This window comes from Microtus oregoni, unplaced genomic scaffold, assembly GCF_018167655.1.
Source record: "Microtus oregoni isolate MIOR12 unplaced genomic scaffold, Mior012 000011F_ref0000422, whole genome shotgun sequence".
In the NCBI taxonomy this organism is placed as follows: Eukaryota; Metazoa; Chordata; class Mammalia; order Rodentia; family Cricetidae; genus Microtus; species Microtus oregoni.
In genome coordinates this window covers 28,259,005-28,276,918 of record NW_024543070.1, presented here as the reverse complement: position 1 = coordinate 28,276,918, position 17,914 = coordinate 28,259,005, and the positions used below count along the sequence as shown (strand labels likewise).

The 17,914-nt window shown below is 43.3% G+C and overlaps 1 protein-coding gene across 5 annotated transcripts in view; it reads left to right on the top strand.

Annotated features, from left to right (window-relative positions):
- The window catches only part of Fhod3 (formin homology 2 domain containing 3), a 412,200-nt gene extending 399,817 nt beyond the window's left edge, over nt 1-12,383 (top strand). For 3 of the 5 annotated variants that reach the window (XM_041660396.1, XM_041660394.1, XM_041660397.1), the window contains 4 exons: nt 1,693-1,716; nt 3,142-3,316; nt 5,711-5,872; nt 11,795-12,383. In XM_041660396.1, the coding sequence (XP_041516330.1) occupies nt 1,693-1,716; nt 3,142-3,316; nt 5,711-5,872; nt 11,795-11,877 (444 nt within the window). In that variant the 3' untranslated portion in view covers nt 11,878-12,383. The remainder of the gene's footprint in view (nt 1-1,692; nt 1,717-3,141; nt 3,317-5,710; nt 5,873-11,794) is intronic. The other 2 variants (XM_041660395.1, XM_041660398.1) reach the window with 1 other exon arrangement.
- The last annotated feature ends 5,531 nt before the right edge of the window (nt 12,384-17,914 follow it).

Here is a 17,914-nt window from a genome sequence, read left to right as displayed (position 1 = left end):
AACTCGGATCAAGACTTCAGAGAGTCTGCTTTCAGGCAGTTTATTCCCAACAAATTTAAGCTCGATATAATTTGGAGATGTTTCCTGGTGTACTACGATCTCCAGTGCACAGGGAAGTATAATCACATTGAAACTCACTCAGAGTACATGTCATTTCCTCTAAGAAGAGGGGTTCTAGAGATAGGCCACCTGTAATAACTTAAGGGCTTAGGGAAAGTTTTGGCCTAGTCTTGGGCATGCAGGTAGTTTAGAGGTGTTTTGGGCTATTAGCCACCCTTGGGGGAGCCTCTGGGCATACAGATAATATAAAGGCCATTTTGACTATTATGTATCTCCCTTCCTGGTTGTGGGAGTTCAGAAGCCCCTGGCGATAAGGAGCATTTAGATTACTAGCCAACTCTAGTCCTGACTGCAGGAGATTGATATGGCCTGGTCCAACAGATGACACAGATCACCGGGCTACTAATCACTTCCAATTGCCAGTCTTCTGGGTGGAAGAACAGGTTTTTCATCTTTCCCATTGGAAGGACAATCCTGTGTGCTTAACCATTTCTGCTTTCTCTGGAGCCCTGTGGGTGCATGCATCTTCATGTTGTGCTCCCAACAGTCCTCGTAAGTTTATGAGAACTTAGTGTCAAGTAAATTGCAGAGGGAAGAGGGACCCTAGTGTGGGACCCTTCTCACCTTTCAACCCTGACTTCATCTCTTCTATAGAAAGGGACCAATGACACTTTGAGGCCTTGGGAAGGATGGAGAGTCAAAACACAGCATCTTGCATATGTGCATATGCCTGATGAAAAAAAAAATGCCAGTCATCCTGGCTAAACTAATAATCCACTCAAAAAGAAGGATGTTAGAGAGGAGTGGTCTCTCTTGCCATCTGAGCGAAGCACCTTGTTGTCTTACATTCCAAAAATATAGCCAGTTCTCAAAAGGTCATGCCTGGTTTGTTGGCCTGGCCTGTAACCTCTGTGGAAATACTTAAAGTGTAGTGAATTTAAAGCAAGACATTGACATGATTTTTCATACTCACTTTGTATTTAGAGAAGGGGTCTTCAAGGCACATCTGCTGATAAAGTAATTGTGAGAGCAGTGTCACGTCTGGTGGCTACCTTGAGGACTGGTAAAATTCTACAAAGAGCTTGATTTCATGTGTCTGGGGAGGAGGTAGTATGGTATGTTTTTCTTGGGAACTGTCATGTGGCCAGTACAGTGTAGAAGGGTACACTGTAGTCTAGGCCTTCAGGCTAGGCAGGGAAGAGCCCAGAACTTAGGATAAAATGAAAATGTTGCTGATAGGCACAGCCAAGTAAATGAAGGCTAGTTCACTTACTGAAGCCAGTAGGTGGTGGTGAGCCCAAGCAGACGCGGCCAGCTGCATGGAAGATGTAGATTAGTAGTGGTCAAGGAAGCCAATTACTGACTTCATGGGTATCCTCGGGAGACTACCACCTGAAGCCCTTCAGGTACTTTCTGCGTCTTCTCAGTCTCCACACAGAACAAGTACCCAGTAAGAACAGGGAGGAGAGCCTGGCACCTTCTGACTGAAGACAGTGTGTTCTGATGATAGTGGTTGCTTTCTGGTTTTAGAATGTGATTTGTCGTTGAGATTATCTCATCTTTGTTGACTTCTGTGCCTTCTAAGAATCCTTCTGTCTTTTCCATCTTGTCCTGTCCTGTCCTTTCGGGTAGACCGATGACGAGGATGACATTGAGGTATGACAATTCATGAATGTGAAGAATTCTGTCTTTGCCCTTCTGTGTGCTGTAGAGTAACCTAACGTAGTCAGCATGGAGTGTTGGCACTGTTTAGCATTTGGAACTATGCACGGACATTTTCTGGTTGGCTTTCCTGTGATCACTAACCATCTGATCAGTTCTTGTCATGCTGTTTGTGCCAGAGAGTGAGGCGCTAACTGCATTTTCCAGTGCCCCTGAGCAAGGACTAATCATTATCCTGTCCCTAAGAGCAGGTTCAGCCCTGGAAAACTGGGCAAAGGCTTTCCCTTCCAGCCCCTTTCTGTGCTTTTTACAACCCAAACATGAGAACTGGAATTCTAGCTTAGCCGTGAATATGGTGAGCACAGTGGTGCGTGGCTGTAACCCCAGCACTTGAGAGACTGAGGCAGGAGAATTGTTAGTTTCAGACCAGACTAAGTGACATAAGAAGAGAATAAAGAGCAAAGCAAAGTAGAATCAGGTTGGGGATGGAGCTCAGTGGCACAGCCCTGCTGTGGATGTGCATGGCTCTTGGTTTGATCCACAGCATCACAAGCAAAAACAAACCAAAGTAAATATATAGAGCATCTTCCAGTCAGAGAGGAAGGAGCGCAGTGAGGGTTGACCCTGGGGGCTGAGAACGGAGAAGCATAGACACCTAAGCACAGATTTGTCACAGGTCTGTAACAGTGGCTGAGAAGCGAAAAGTTGGAGCTGATCTGATCTGGGTCCATGTTCAACATCTTGTGGATGATCTTGCTCTGCACTCAGACGTAAGCATTGTGCGCGTATAGAACTCGGTATAGAGTTCTAGAGCACCTCCTGAAAACCTATATGCGTGCATTTTTGAGAAAATCAGCCTGCATTTTTAATGCTTGTTACAGCAAGCATCTGCATTTTCGATGAAACTAAAAGTAGTATTGCTGAGTTCAGTTTCAGCTTGGATTTATCTGGCATGTTCTGTGACCTGATACTCAGCACATCTGGGACCTCTGGCAAAGCCGCTTATTCTTAGAGACTTTCAGTTTCCTTTCTGAGATGAGGTTAGATCTACAAGAACCCTCAGCAATAGCTTAGAAAATGAAGCTCAAGGCATTTGACGGACAAGCCAAATGTCAGGTCTTGTCAGGGTTTTGTTTGATGTTTAGCTCTTGCAGGAGGGAGTTAGTGTCAGTCTCCCCTAGATGGTGTCCGCTCCAGTGCAGGATGGTTAGGTGAAGTTCCTTCTGGGGCCTGTTGCATCACTTTCTGGTGCTATGTCTTCCTGTAGAGAGGTATTTGCTGTTTGTTGACATTCTCTATGACTGACAGAACTCCAGAATATACTGAGTAACTGGAGGAGAGATTGTTTCCCTCAAAGCAAAGCTCGACGGCCTCTTTGGAAAGTGTTCCTCACATCTTAACATCACTTTGGTTTTGCAGTCTGGCAAGTTCTCTGGCAGTTCTCCAGCAACACCAAGTCAGCCACAGGGTCTGAGCTATGCCGAGGATGCAGCTGAACACGAGAACATGAAGGCTGTTTTAAAAACGTCATCTCCGGCTGTGGAGGATGCCACCCCTGTGCTTGGCGTGCGCACTCGCAGCCGGGCAAGCCGAGGTAACCTATGGTGGGTGGGGTTTGTCTTCTCAGATAGGCCATGCCATAACCCCGTTGCAATTTGTAGGTGACTGTGCCCAGAGAACGTGTGTGAAGAGCCATCAAGTCCCCAGTACTCTCAGTGAGGGCGTAGCCATACCTCCTTCTACAGAAGGCTGTACTGGTTGCATGTAAAAAATGGTACAGTGGAAACCATCTTAGGAGAGGGACTCCAGTATTGAGGCTTTTCAAATGTATTTACTATTATTATTAGTGTGTGTATGTGTGTGTGTGTGTGTGTGTGTGAGAGAGAGAGAGAGAGAGAGAGAGAGAGAGAGAGAATGAGAAAGAGAGAAGAGAAGAGAAGAGAAGAGAAGAGAAGAGAGGGAATATTATTATGTGCATGTGGAGTTGGTTTTATCTTTCTACCAGGTAGCAAAGAGAGTGACCAAGATGCAAAGCAGAAATCAATTCCAGAACGAGGTCACTAGATGACAATCATCACAGAATAGCCCAATAGTGCTGGACCAATTGCTAGAGGTGACCTTAGGTTTCTCCTGACTGCTACATTAAAAAGAGGTCACTGGGAAGGAGTGGATGGGAGATGCTGGTAATTCTCAGAGGGGAGGGTCTCTAAATTCCTGAATTTCTGCCCAGTGCTCTGAAAGTCTATCAGGACCAAATGGAATTGAGGGAGCTGTGTGAGGTTCATGCAAGGTAGTTCAGATTTCAAAATAAGTCACAGAATTAATTGTAAACCAGTAGGTGAAAGGGAATCAGGGCCCTGCTACATGAAAGACAGTTTTGCTGTTGATGGCTCTACTCTGAAGACAGCCATTGTCATAGAGACTATGTGGTCCAGTCTGAGAGCTGGACCAATCACGGGGCCCTCTACCACCTACCACAGCACCCAGACCTTCCTGAGAACACATGGAAACTCAGCAACAACTCTAAAAGGCTATTTGCAGGGAAGCGCCCATTTTTAAGATGGTTTTTGATGGTGAAAGAAAAGGTGGCCTTCTGGTGGGAGCAAATAAGTCCCCTTAGCTATAACTAACAAGCACGGTTAGTCTTTGTGCACGTGCAGATACTGTAGGTATGCCACTAGAAAGCTAAGCAAACTAGACTTTAAAAGCTGTGTCAACAATTACAACAGCCCTTGCCACCTGAAAACATTGTCCTCAGCTTCTTTCATATTTATAGTAGGACTTCAAGCACACACTTGCACATGGATGGACATACGCTCTCATGTGCACCCATAAATATCATAGTTTACTAACCAGTGAGCCACTGTTCCTAGATAGTTTGATCAAATTCTAGATCATTAATAGCTAGATGCTAATGAATATCAAAAATTTAAATGTAACAGTATGAAAGAAGAAGTAAAATACATATTTATTAACATATTAATGTTCATTTTTAAATAATTTAAAAAATCACTTTCCTTCCCTCAGAATTTGGTTTCAGCTGGGACTTAGGCTGGGTTATCAGTGGCTATGAATTTGGGAACTTAAGCTTTTGAAACTGTACATCTACTACAAAATGAAGTTTAAGGTATAGAGATGAACAGTTTGGGATGCCCCTGTATCTTTCCTTTTGAAGAAGCTCCTCCTCATCCCAGAATTTCCAGAAGGACATTAATCTATCACAAAGGTCACAGTCCTAGATGTTAAGTTACCATTGGTTTCTAGCTGGTGTTGTTTGGAAACCTGTACTTTCTTTCTGTCTATAGTCAATAGCCATCTATAGGGAGATTTGGACTGTCTTGATGTGTCATTATTTACAAAACACATTTTTTTTGTCAAGGAGCAGACAGGTATTTCAAAGACAAACTGTGTCAAACTCTGCTGAGGACTGAAGAGAGCCGTCCCCTTCCAGTGCTTTAGAGGTGATCCCAACGTATCACAGACCTGCTTGGTTTCTCTTTAACAGGAGGGGAGTTCAATTAGTGACAATGACTAGGCACATATAGCTACTGATGGAGAGCTGATTTATTAACCCTTTGGTAGCTCTCTGTGCTTTATTGGATGTGCCTTGCTGGGTGTCACTGATGTGCTATGTAGTGTCTGGCTTAGGTCATTTGTCCTCAGATAATCACAGGACCTACAGGTAGCAATGACACATACAGGAGAGGGGGAGAGAGCTAGATAATACAAGAGACAGGAACATAGCTATATTGTAGGGAAATGCAAAACAAATGTCCCAATGCAGGTTTCCACTTCACTGGCAGGATAGCAGACACAGGCGGAGACAGACCAGCATCCCATGCATGACACTAACTCTGAAGCTATCGCTGGCCTTTTCTGGAATCCACCTCTGATGGATGTCAGCTCCGTAGAAAATTGATAAGATTCTGCTACTTTTGTTTGTCTTTTCTCTGAGCACGTGGCGTTCTCTGGTTGTCTCATCTTCCAGGATCCACTAGTTCGTGGAATATGGGAACCGATGAGTCACCTGCTGTCACCGATGATGCAGCCGATGAGATCATGGACCGCATTGTCAAATCGGCCACCCAAGTGCCCAGTCAGCGAGTGGTGCCACGGGAGAGAAAACGTTCCAGGGCCAACCGCAAATCTCGTGAGTGCATTTCGGTTTGACCTGGAAAGCCGGGAACTCAGAAGGAAGCGCCCATTAGAGTGTCCACCTGCGTTCCTTAGCAATAAGGAAAGAAGTTCCTATCAGTGTCTGCTATTAAGGAGGAAGGGCTGGCAGCTATACTTTTCAAAAGTACTTTCTGTATGTGCCCTAGCCCATATCAATTAATACCCTGTGTTAACTAGCAAGGTCTCAAAGGTCTCTGAAAGCCTCCGATATGGGAAGGTAATGCTTACTACCAAGTACTGGCTCAAATGCTTTGCTGGAGGCTGAATTTCTGCTCTTCACCCAGCACCAGAGGCTACTTGCTGAACTAAAGGCTGGCTCCTCCAGGGCTTACTGTAGTCTCTGGCAGGTTAACAATAAAAAGCAGGGGTAGCAAGTGATTTGATGAACAAGCAGAATACTTACCATTTAATGTTCTCCTGGCTCCCTTTTCCTTTCAACCAGCCTTCAGTTAAATCAAAGTGATTGCTTCATCTTTTTAGTCTATACCTGCTGCCTGCTTTTGACCCCTCTCTCTGCACTGCACTGATTCTTAGTCACCCCTCTCTGTGAAGAAATGGGATCCCTGTGGATCCCTGGCATCTGCCAGCATTAGCTGTGGCCCACAGTGTTTTAGGCACATTTCCCAGGCTTCAGCTTGCTGCTGGGCCATTCAGGGGACAGCTTGAGTGTCCACTGGCTTTGACTATGAGAATAAGGGATGCCGAGGAAGGAAAGGAGTCCCCAGGATAAAGCAGAGTCATGCTACCCTGGCAGAGAACTTAGTAGGAATGCGAAAATAGGATACCTCCAGTTTACCCTGTCCATGAGATTGACATAGGGGTGACTCGGGTATGAGATGCAATGTTCTGCATGTCTCACTACCATGCTTTTTCTTCAGGATAATGAACGCAAAAACAAATTCCTTCAGCCTATCATACCTTGCTTTTTTTTTTTCCCATATGATCTACTTTAGTGTCTGTTGGGAATCTTCCCAGAAAGTAAAATAACATTGAGGTCAGAGTGAATGATGCAATTTTGCTGAAGTTGGATGGGATAAGAGTTGGTTTATGGCAAGCTCCTAGGTGCTGCTGCTGCTGCTGGCACTTGGTACTCATTTTGAGTATCAAGGAAGGCCCTGGAGCTTGTGTTTCTCAACCTTGGATGTATGTTAGAGTGTTCTACCAAGATCTAAACTTCTAGGCATCTTTGCTTATCCAGACTCAGGGCCTCTTAGTTCCTGCCCCTTAGAAGATTAGTTACACTGGGGGACAGCACTGACTGGCCTGGAACTCACTATGTAGATCAAGCTATCTTTGATTTCACAGATATCCTTTGGCCTCTGCTTCCCAAGTGTTGCGTTAAGGGCATGCACCATAATTCCTGGCTTCCCTCAAGGTTTTAATGAAAGACTATCGTCACTTGTCCTGTCATTTTTACATCTTCCAGAATACATTTAGTTTGTGGCTCTCAAGCCCCAGGGAAGCCCTTTACATTTAGTTTGGTTGCAGTTTACTCTTTCCCCAGTGTGGTTGTGGCTCCTTATCTCTTCTGGTGCACCTGTCTAAGAACTTGGTCAGAGATGTGTTCCTCAGAGTTAGGCTTACTCACGAATGGGGATTTATGGGTCCCATCTCGGGGCAAACAACTCAGAACTCTCATTTAACAACACCAGTGGGGACTCACATTTGTAGCGAGGAGAAGCAGCACTAGGTGGCCGTGGGTAGGTAGGTGGTATGACCAGGAGTGGCATTGCTAGCCACAGGTGACCAACTGTTCTCCAGAGGGGTGATGCTGATCCACACTGGCTGAAGACTATAGGCCAAATCCCAGTGTTGAGGCCCATGTCACACTATGTGAAGGCCATGCAACAGTACTTCTTTGTGGACTTCTATTTCCTGTGTGCTAGGAAGGATGGGTGGGCCTCTTAGGGAGCTCTCTTCTTTTTGGATTAACTTTTCTGCACTTTTTTTTTACAGTTTTTAAGAGTGCTATATTTAAAAATATAATAACAAGAAATCTTTTTAAAAGAAATTTCTGGAGGCCTTTTTCACATCTTCAGGAGATTATCTTCAGTGGTTGCCATTGGTTGTCCTCTGTCAGTCACTGATAAATTAGTAGCCAAATGGAAGACACCTTGCACATGATAACTGCTGGTCTTTCTGGGATGGGTAGCCTCAGTGTAAGAAGTGTAGGGAGCTTGGGAGTGTGTTCAGGGGTAGAGCCTTGCCTAGCGTGTGCCAAGCCCTGAGCTAACCCCACCCCTTGAACCACAAAATAATATACAAACAAGCAAACACAAAATACTTGTCTAGAAGATATCATGGTGAGCTTAGAGAGAGATGGCGACAGGTTGTCAGACCTGGGAGTACCCTGGCAGAGAATGGCAAGGTTGAGCCAGGGACTTTAAACAGAGAGACTGACTGTATAAGGTATTGACTTAACTTTCCATTCCTTGGAGGTGGAAGTTATTCTTCAAGTTGCTTGTCTGCATTGGACCCAACACATGGTTCAGATTTTTCTACCCACAATGTCACTGGGAACAATAACAGTAACAATGAATTTTCCTCTTCAATCTGTCCAGAGAGTGTCTATTTTGGTGGTTGTCATAATTTCCTGTGGTATAGTTACTATTTCAGTGTTATGCAAAGCAGCCATACACTCTGTTTTGATTTAGCCAAACTGAGTTTTTCTGTGACACAGTCACTATAAGAGGTGCAGTGCCCTGTGCATGTCCGTGTGTATCTCTACTGGGTGGTGCTAGCAACAGAAATTAAAGATGGGAGATAAAAGACTTCGAATCCTACTTTAAAGAGATGATAATGCCAAGCTTTTTAAGAGTAAAGGCAAAACAAAACTAAACAAAAAACAACTTGGAAAAAAAATCTTTGTGAAGTTCAGTGATTTAGATAGACCTCAGTAGGAAACCGTGCTTGCTGTGTTTAATTTCTTAATAATGGTGGTAAGGTGAATAGATATGAATGATAAAGATGTCTCGGATACATCATTCACTTGACTAAAGAAAAAGTCCATCCTCTAGAGAAATAAAACAGAATCCTAAAATCTAGAAATCTGTGACCTGTCTATAAAGGTCACTTGCGTGTGCTCAGAGCCAGTAACGGATTCCACGCATGGTGCTTGTACAAGGCCGCTGTCCATGCCCTACCTGCTGGTGTGAAACACTACAGTCAGTTCAGACGTGCCAAGCCTTTTTAATACCCCCACAAGCTCCCACAGCACATTCTGTCGCTTTTCTGTCACTGCTAGTTAGCATCTCATCAAGAGACTACCAGCCTGTGATGTGTCACCCCACTCTCCCACAAATTCCAGGCATGGCTCCACAGTCGTCGTGGCAGGTCTGACCAGAGATAGTGTTCTTGGAACTTGAGTTCTATATTTTAGTTTCTCGCTTTTTCATATCGGATTGCATACATTGTCCCAGGAATGATTGTAAGCCCAGGCTTCCTGGATTTGGCCTTGTTTAGATGATGTGGAAGCTCAGTAGTGTTGGAGGGATCCAACCCAGACTGATGCAGTATAGCTGTGGCAGCTAGGGAGAATCATCCCACTCCTTGTTCTTTCTTTTCTTGGATGTATTTATTGAAAGGGTCTGTCTTGGTGATAGCATGCCTGATACCATGTACTCTGCCTATCAGATAACATAGCCACAAACTATGGACACATAGTTAGCCTTTTCTTGTCTCAGGTCTTTCCATGATTGAGAGAGGTTCACACTTTCATTGTTGAGTTCCCTTTCAAGATAGGATCTGGCTCCTATCTGTAACGGGATCATGAAGTTTTGGGATCAGAGCCATGTTGTTGTAAAGATGCTGTCCTTTGGCATGACCTACAACAGTTGACAACTTAAGGTTTGTCTTGGTTGCTCACTGGGAGGATTCTGAGGATACCTGCAATAGGATTACAGTCTCTGATTATCTTCCTAATTCCCGTTCCCTCATACTATGACTATGTCCTCCTGCTTCTCTTATGAGCACCAATCTTGAAGACTGTGTGACACATTTTGCAGTTGTTTACTGAGGATTATAACTGTGGTAGCTGATAAGTGAAATACTAGAGATGATTTTTACCTAACTATAAGAAATTTTCAATCTATTTTAAAAGACTTGTCTCACAACACGTTAGACACAGCACCAGTGTACAACACAGTTCATTTAGCTTTTCTTTTCCAAGATGGTATTTGAAGTACACTGTTTTTTTAAATGACTCTTGTTAAGAAAAAAAATTATTTTTCCTTATTCTAAGCCAAATATATGTTCTTATATAGAACAAATTAACACCAGGCCTAAGGCTTTAAATTCCTGCTCTTGGGGGGAAAACAGATGTTACAAAAAAGGACTAGAATTTTTTGGTCGAACTTTTAGAGTTCATGGGCTAACTTCTCTCCTAAAGACAGCTGTGTGCCCAGGTGGCTAGTCACTGCCTCTCAGTGGGCAAGGATGGACCAGCAGAAGCTAAGATTATGATGATGGGAAGAAATCCAGGTTCAGCTGGAAGCCTTGGTCAGAGAGGTAGTTACAGGGAGACTCTGCTGCACTGCATAGCCCTGTTTGCTTCACACTAATAAATTACCCCCGCCCAAATGGGAAGCCAGCACCCAGAAAGAGAACACCGGCTTTCTCATTCCTCACCACGCTGTTCTTGTGCTAGACATCCATGTGACCCAGGGGAGAGAATGGTGATGAAAACAGCCTGGAACTTTCAAATCCTTTGCTATATAAAAAATGAGCTTTTGTGCGGCGGGGCGGGAAATAGTGGCGTAGATTAAGGGGTACTGCCAACAGAGCCTTGAAATGGGGCCCTGCCTTTCTGGGGAAGGTATGATGGAACTTGGGTGGGTTGGAATACGGAATGGAAAGATTCAAGGGATTAGTTTACTTTTTTTCTACAATGATTAGTAGACTGTTCTGATCAACTGAAGAATTGGTTAATTTGTGAATAGGGTAGGAGGTAGATCTAAACATTCTAAAAACAGAATAAATATACCTATTTTATGACCTTCAAATAACCATAGTGGGCCAAATATAATTTATAACTTCAGGGAAATGTAGTGAACCTTTCAAATGTCAGGGTTTCTTAAGCAGACAATGGCTACTTCTTTCGGCCTTATGCAATCTTCATTTTCAATCAAGATTGCTGATAACAAACAATAGGACATGTGTATTGCCAAGGTAAACCTGAGCCTATTCCGTGTGAAATATGAACAACCTCCAGCGACCAACAATGCCCCAGTGAAGGTGGTGTGGACGTTGGCCTTCTTGAAACTTGTGTGCTATATAGAAAGCAGCATCTACTAAATGCTCTAAGAAGTTGGATAGTTTGCTCCTTGGCATCTCTTTAGGGAAAGTCACTGATTATTTCAATCACTGTCCCAAAAGGTCCTTGGTCAAGTTGAGGCTGAGACCCACGTCACTCAGAGTCTCTTCGTGACCATCACCCCTTGCCCTGGGCTCTCTCTACCACTTGGTTGCATAGGGCCTGGTTACATCTCCAATTTTGTGTTTCCTCCCACAACTTTGCAGCTGGGCATTTGCTAACCCCTCTCTATGTGCTGCTTAGTTTCCCTCTCTTGTATTATTAGAACCAGGTTTCCCATGTTTCGACTCTTACAGTTCCGCTACATTCCACCCTAGGGAGACATTGAGCTTTCCACAGCCACCCACACTTTCTTCAGTCTGCTACCATTCTCTATAAACCCTATGAGGACATCCCTTTCCTCCTTGCAACCCTCTCTTCCCATGGCCTCTCCCAGGGCACTTCATTCAGAAAGAGCAGAATAGTCCTGGGTCACCCTGGATGTTTTGGATAGGTGGGTATTGATACGCTGAGTGCCATATGTCTCTGGCTAATACTTCCTTCTCTTCTTGTCTCTTTGTTTGTGACCTGTGGGGACCACTGCAGTACGAAGGACCTTGAAGAGTGGCCTGACTCCAGAAGAAGCCAGAGCCCTGGGCCTGGTTGGCACATCTGAACTGCAGCTGTGACGTTTGTAGGGCCTAGGAAGTGTGCCTAGCGGAGCGCCCACTCTGGCTACCCCCCCCCCCCTTCTCAGCAGGGGCAGGAGACTCGAACATCTGATGGTTCAGAACCGAGAGCTCATTTCGGGATGTTCCACTGCTTGTGGCACCACCATGCATTGACGTGGCTCCCCAGGAATCTCCTGCATGTACTTTCTTTATCAAGTCAGCTGTGTTTCTCTTGTTTCCTTGATACCTGGTTTATTAGTTCCCAGTGTGACACCTTTTCTAGGAAGCAGCAGTCCTTGTAAGGAACAAATCACTTCTGTCACAGTTGTTGTGATAACACGAGGCAATGTGATTAGACTCGGAACCTGGGTCTCCTCAACAACAAAACGTCCAGATATAAATGCCAATGTTGTACACAAAAGCAAGCACAGATTGTTTACCAGTTGTGGATTTTAGATGTACTAAATGTTTATATAAGCTCATAAATGTACACCATGTTTCAACTACTAAATAAACAGAGTTTAATGTCATCACAAGAAACTTTTATTTCATAGATGAAGGATCTTAAATAGCTACGCAGGTTCACATCCTTCCTAATCAGCAAGGACTCTTGATTGGCATGCTCTTCAGGTCTTTTGGGTTGTGTTTTGTTGACTGAGTAGCCTCAAAAACATGCTTTTTAACATTCTTTTATTTTTAGTTAACATTCTTTAGCATTTTAGCATCCTCCACTTGTTGCAGGAAATGTTAGCTGTTGTTAGCCTTGTTATGCTCTCCCTTCTCCAGGACGCTTGATGTGTGTGAAGCTAAAACAGAGACCAGGGTAGCTTGCCACACTATTCTGAACTATTCTGGAAACAACATATTTTGCCTTTTATTATAAAAATTCATTTTCTCAGAAACTTTACTGATCACCTAGATGAAGTAGAACTTAAAGTGCTGTCTACAGAGAACCTTATGGGTTTTACATTCACTTGTCTCAGGTGCAAGTGATCAAGACCTACAGTGTTCAAAACAGCATTAGTGCTGGGGTCTTAGGGGTTTCAGAGTGACACTGGGGATGGCAGGTGCCTAGGAAGAGACTGGCCAGGTCTCCCCCATGAAAAGCTTATCTCCCAAACCAGGAAAAGGTAAGCCATTTACAGGAGCTACTTTCAGCAGCTGGATGAATATTCCACCTTTCAAAAGCTTTGTGCGCCCCTATCTGGAACGGTGATTTATAGACAAGGTGCAGCAGATGTTAGCCATAAAAAGATGACGTATTCACACCTGCCCCTTTGACTGTGCCCTCCCTAACCTGTGTTGAGCACTCTTTCAAGCAGGCATTTGGGAGAGGCTACCTGATGGATGTGAGGACTGCATGAGAACCTGGGAGTGTCAGCGGGTTTGTAGATTACAGACCAGGGAACTGATTTAATCGCCCCTTGGAAAGGAGACATAGGACATTATAGTCATTTCCCTTTTGTATGTGAATCATTTAACAAGTGGTTTACTGGCTTTGAGGGCACTGGCTTATTGCCCCAGCACCAAACTCAGGCATGGGCTATCTATCACACAGGACAGGAATGTATAAACACAGGAAGCTGTGTTGTTGTCACGCTGCTTGGTGAATGGATACTTCGGTGCCCTTCGGGAGGCCCTAGTGTTCTGCTGAATTCTGTTGTTTTAGCATAGGTCACAATCAGAGTGACTGGGAGAATATAACATTAAGTTTAGGGATCAAATGCTTCTGAGAAGCAAGTGAGGTTAACCAGTTTCTTCCTCTGCTGCTAGGCAAGGAGAGTCTTTTATTTAGAGCTTCATTTGAATATATTCACTGCAGTATGGGACAATGCAGCAGGCCAGAGATGCCCATCAAAGTCTGTGGATGGAGCTCACCCGGTGTACTCAGAGCTACTTGTATCTTTAGCTTCCTCTCTTACCCTCCTCAAGATGTGACCGAGATGGTTTAGAGTGTGGACTGAACTTGAGAACCTTTAAAAGATCATCTCATTTCTACCCCCTATTACTAATGTGAAGATGACTTTGAAAGCCACTGAGTTGCAAGGAATTTTATTGTGTGTGTGTGTGTGTGTGTGTGTGTGTGTGTGTGTGTTATATTCCTGTATGCACCATAATAGAGGATGATGTGAGGCATCTTCCTCCATGGCTCTCTATTGTTGTTGTTATTATTATTACTATTAATTATCTAGAAGATTTTTATTGAATCTAAACTTGCTGGCCAGTAAGCTCCAGGCCCTGCCTGTCTCCAACCTGCCCCAGTGCTGGGTCACATTCGTTAGCGGTTAAGGCTGGCTTTTATACAGAACTAGGGATCCACACTCATCATGTTTGTATAGCAAGCATTTTACTCGCCGAGCCATTGCACCAGTCCCACAAGGTATTGTTTTCTTTCTTTATATGAGACTTAGATAAAACCAAATGCAATTTTCCCAAACAGAACTTTTTCGTTACCACTGACAACCTAAAAACAGAAAAGGGGCTGAGTTTGTTTGTTCAGGACTAGCAGGGATGTTGTTTGTTCAGGACTAGCAGGGATGTTGTTTGTTCAGGACTAGCAGGGATGTTGCAATCCAGGGCATGGCATGTGCTATGGTGAACTACGGTACATTGCTAGGTGTCTATGGAGGCTAGGCAAAGGGAAGTTTTTAGACAAATTAAATGTGTAGGTTGCAGGAGCTTACTCTAGGGGGTGACATCAGCTTAGCAGTGGAGAATGTCAGGTGAATATCCTTGCCCAATTGGCTAGCTGTCTTCATATGACTCCCTACTATCTCTGTGGGTTAGTTGTCCTTGTGCAACCTAGGTAGCATAGGTAGCAAGCTGAAGTTGTGGTGTGCGTGCATGTGCGTGCATGAGTGATTCATTTTATTTAGGAATAGATACAAATAAGGTTTTTTTTTTTTTGGTGTTGACAACTCTCACGCTAGAAAGGAATTGATCAATAGGACATGTTTGAGCAAAGCCTTCTTCACAGTATGTGCCTAGTGAACTATGCTTGGCTTTTCCTGTCCTGAAAGCCAGAAAAAAGACAGAAGATTCTCACCAGTTTTCCATGTCCTATCATGTGGAATAAACAAGACTGTGGTGCAAGAGGTCAGCTCTTGAATTCTCTTTTATTTACCCAGAGATGCTTGTTGAGGGAGTGTTAGTGTAGACATGCTGCAGGAGGTAAACTGAGGTCCTTGTTGGGAAGTGTCAAAGTGTAGTTAAAATATACCAGTAAGTCTGTCAAGCCTACCTTTCAGGATAGCTCTAGAACACTGTTTTCCATTTCTTTTCCTTTTGGATTGTTCAAGTCTACCGATCAAACAGATACATTAAAAAAGCTCAAAAGAGCCTTGAAAAAAACCATTTTGTACCTTTAAGCTTAGTAACATTATCTTTTAGTGAAACTGGAGGGTTTTATTTCCTGTTCTTGTTGCCACTTTATAATCTATCCCCCTCCATTTAGCAATTTTAAAATGTGTGTGTGTACTCTGTAAAATCCAGAAGAGGCATAAGATCCCTTGGGATAGGAGTTTTAGATGGATGTGAGCAGCCTGATACAGGTGCTAGTAACTGAACTCTGGTTTTCTGCAAGAGCAGCCTGAGTCATCTCTCTGGGCCCTGTATTAGCAATTTTTACATTCTAAATGTCTCTATAAGACCTTTGTTAAAGAGTGTGCTACTTTACCTGTGTAAGATGTCATTGCTAATCCTTCAGGTCATTATCATAGGTACTACTGTGTCACATAAATGCTGGGATGTGATGAGAGGTAAATGTTATTTTGTTGAAGATAACTGATTTTTTTTTTCACTTAAGGTCATGTTCAACTTCCTTAGTGATCAGGGAAATGCAAATCAAGACAACTTTAAGATACCATCTTACACCTGTCAGAATGGCTAAAATCAAAAACACCAATGATAGCCTTTGCTGGAGAGGTTGTGGAGAAAGGGGTACCCTCATCCATTGCTGGTGGGAATGCAAACTTGTGCAACCACTTTGGAAAGCAGTGTGGCAGTTTCTCAGGAAATTCGGGATCAACTTACCCCTGGACCCAGCAATACCACTCTTGGGAATATACCCAAGAGAGGCCTTATCATACAACAAAAGTATATGCTCTACTATGTTCATAGCAGCATTGTTTGTAATAGCCAGAACCTGGAAACAACCTAGATGCCCTTTAATGGAAGAATGGATGAAGAAAGTATGGAATATATACATATTAGAGTACTACTCAGCAGTAAGGCTTTATTTTCTGTTTAAAGTAACTTAAAGGGAATTGGGGATAAAGGAGACTGTGCATAGAGCCTGGGAAGGCTGGAGATACAGTCTTTTTCTTCTTTTAAGTTCATTGTTGAACACAACACAGGGATGAAGAGCAGGGGCACAAGTAGCAGTTTAGTCTCTTAGCTCTTAAGTTGCTTCTAGATCATCTGTGGCTCTCAAAACAAAAATTTACATCATTCATGGTCCCTTGAAGCGGTGTAGTAGCAAACACTACTGTGGCACATTGACTCATGGCACCTCTGGGACCTCAGGTTCTAATCTCTGAAGTCTAACATTCCTTTCTAAAGAAGACATTTACAGGTGCGGGCAGAGCATCCTGCAGTGTCCAGGTGTGCCTCATATCCAATCACAAGTCCTTATGAAGGTCAGCCAGAAGAGACTTGAGAAACACAGAAGAGAAGGTGAAGCAGAAGCAGCAAGAATTGATGTGCCCCCAAAGTAACATCTACTGGAGGAGGCAAGGACAGGCTCTCCAGGACAGCCTCCCAAGTACAGTTTTAGTGACACCTGGATTTTGGCTCTATGAAACTGATCTTGAACTTTTGGATTCCAGAAGTACATGAGAGTAAATTTATGTTCTATTAAGCCATCAAGTTTGTTGTAACTCGTTATGGCAGTCCTTAAAAAAATGGTATAACTATACAAATTTGCACAGAGAGCCAGGTCTGGAGGTAACTGCATGCCAGGGCTGGGCAATCAGTTGGGAAAGGGAGAACCATGATCCCTCTCCTTAGGAGGCATAACAGAAGCTGCGCGAGGCTGTCATCGAATTAAATTTCAGTTATCCAGCATTCTTTAGCTATTTCTAGTTTTGATTAGAAATCATTTTATCAGAGAGATAACTACACCACAAAAGTACCAAATTGCTTAAGAAATGAAATGTCTTTTCAATTTTAAAAGAAAGCTAATGACTTTGAAATAGACAGTGAAGATATGTATTAAAATAGATCATCAATTTTCTCAAAATATCATCCAGTAGAGTAGTCGGTTCTGTTGGTTAGGTAATTCATGGGGAGAAAATGGACTTTCTGAATGCTATTTAAAAAGCTGTTGCTTATTGAAGCCATCTCCATGTACTTGATTTGCATTATTTAATAGAGTTTTACAGCCCTTCCATAAATTTTCATTTTACATCCGAAGAAATGGAGCATCGACGCTGCTGAAGAACATTTCCTAGACACAGGATAAGATGTGGTACATCCCAGCATGTCTCACAAGTTACTTTTTTGTTCTTTAAGAGTCTTATCAAGATAGCTGCTGGTGGGATACCCAGTCAGCTAGGCTTCTGAGTAGAGAATACGTGGTGCAGAAAAGATGAGGGGCACTCGTGGCTTCATGTGTAATGTATTTCATTATGACAGGGTTTTCTGACAAATACAATCTGTAAGCTAGACTAAGGGTATCCAGACTCTAAAATAAGGCAGTTACTGTCTTCTCAATTTTTAAAAAGCTACGCAATTTCATAGCTTTTTCCTCATTAATTTTTAGATGTCCTAAAATATGACACATTTGTCTTAATGCAAAATTTTGTATAACCAACTTAAATTTTATATATTAATGGTCCATGGGGCTTCATAATGATTAGGATGGTTTTCCAAAGTAGCACAAAAACCCCTGGTCACAAAAATCTGCTGGAACCACAGAGGTCAGGTAAGATGACCAAAATTCACTGAATGGTAATCTCCTTACAGGAGAGCTGGGGCTACATCAAGTTCTGGAAAGAGGCACACTCGAGCTGAACTGCAGGAGGAAACGGCAGGTAAACAGGCACAGGGGAGAACC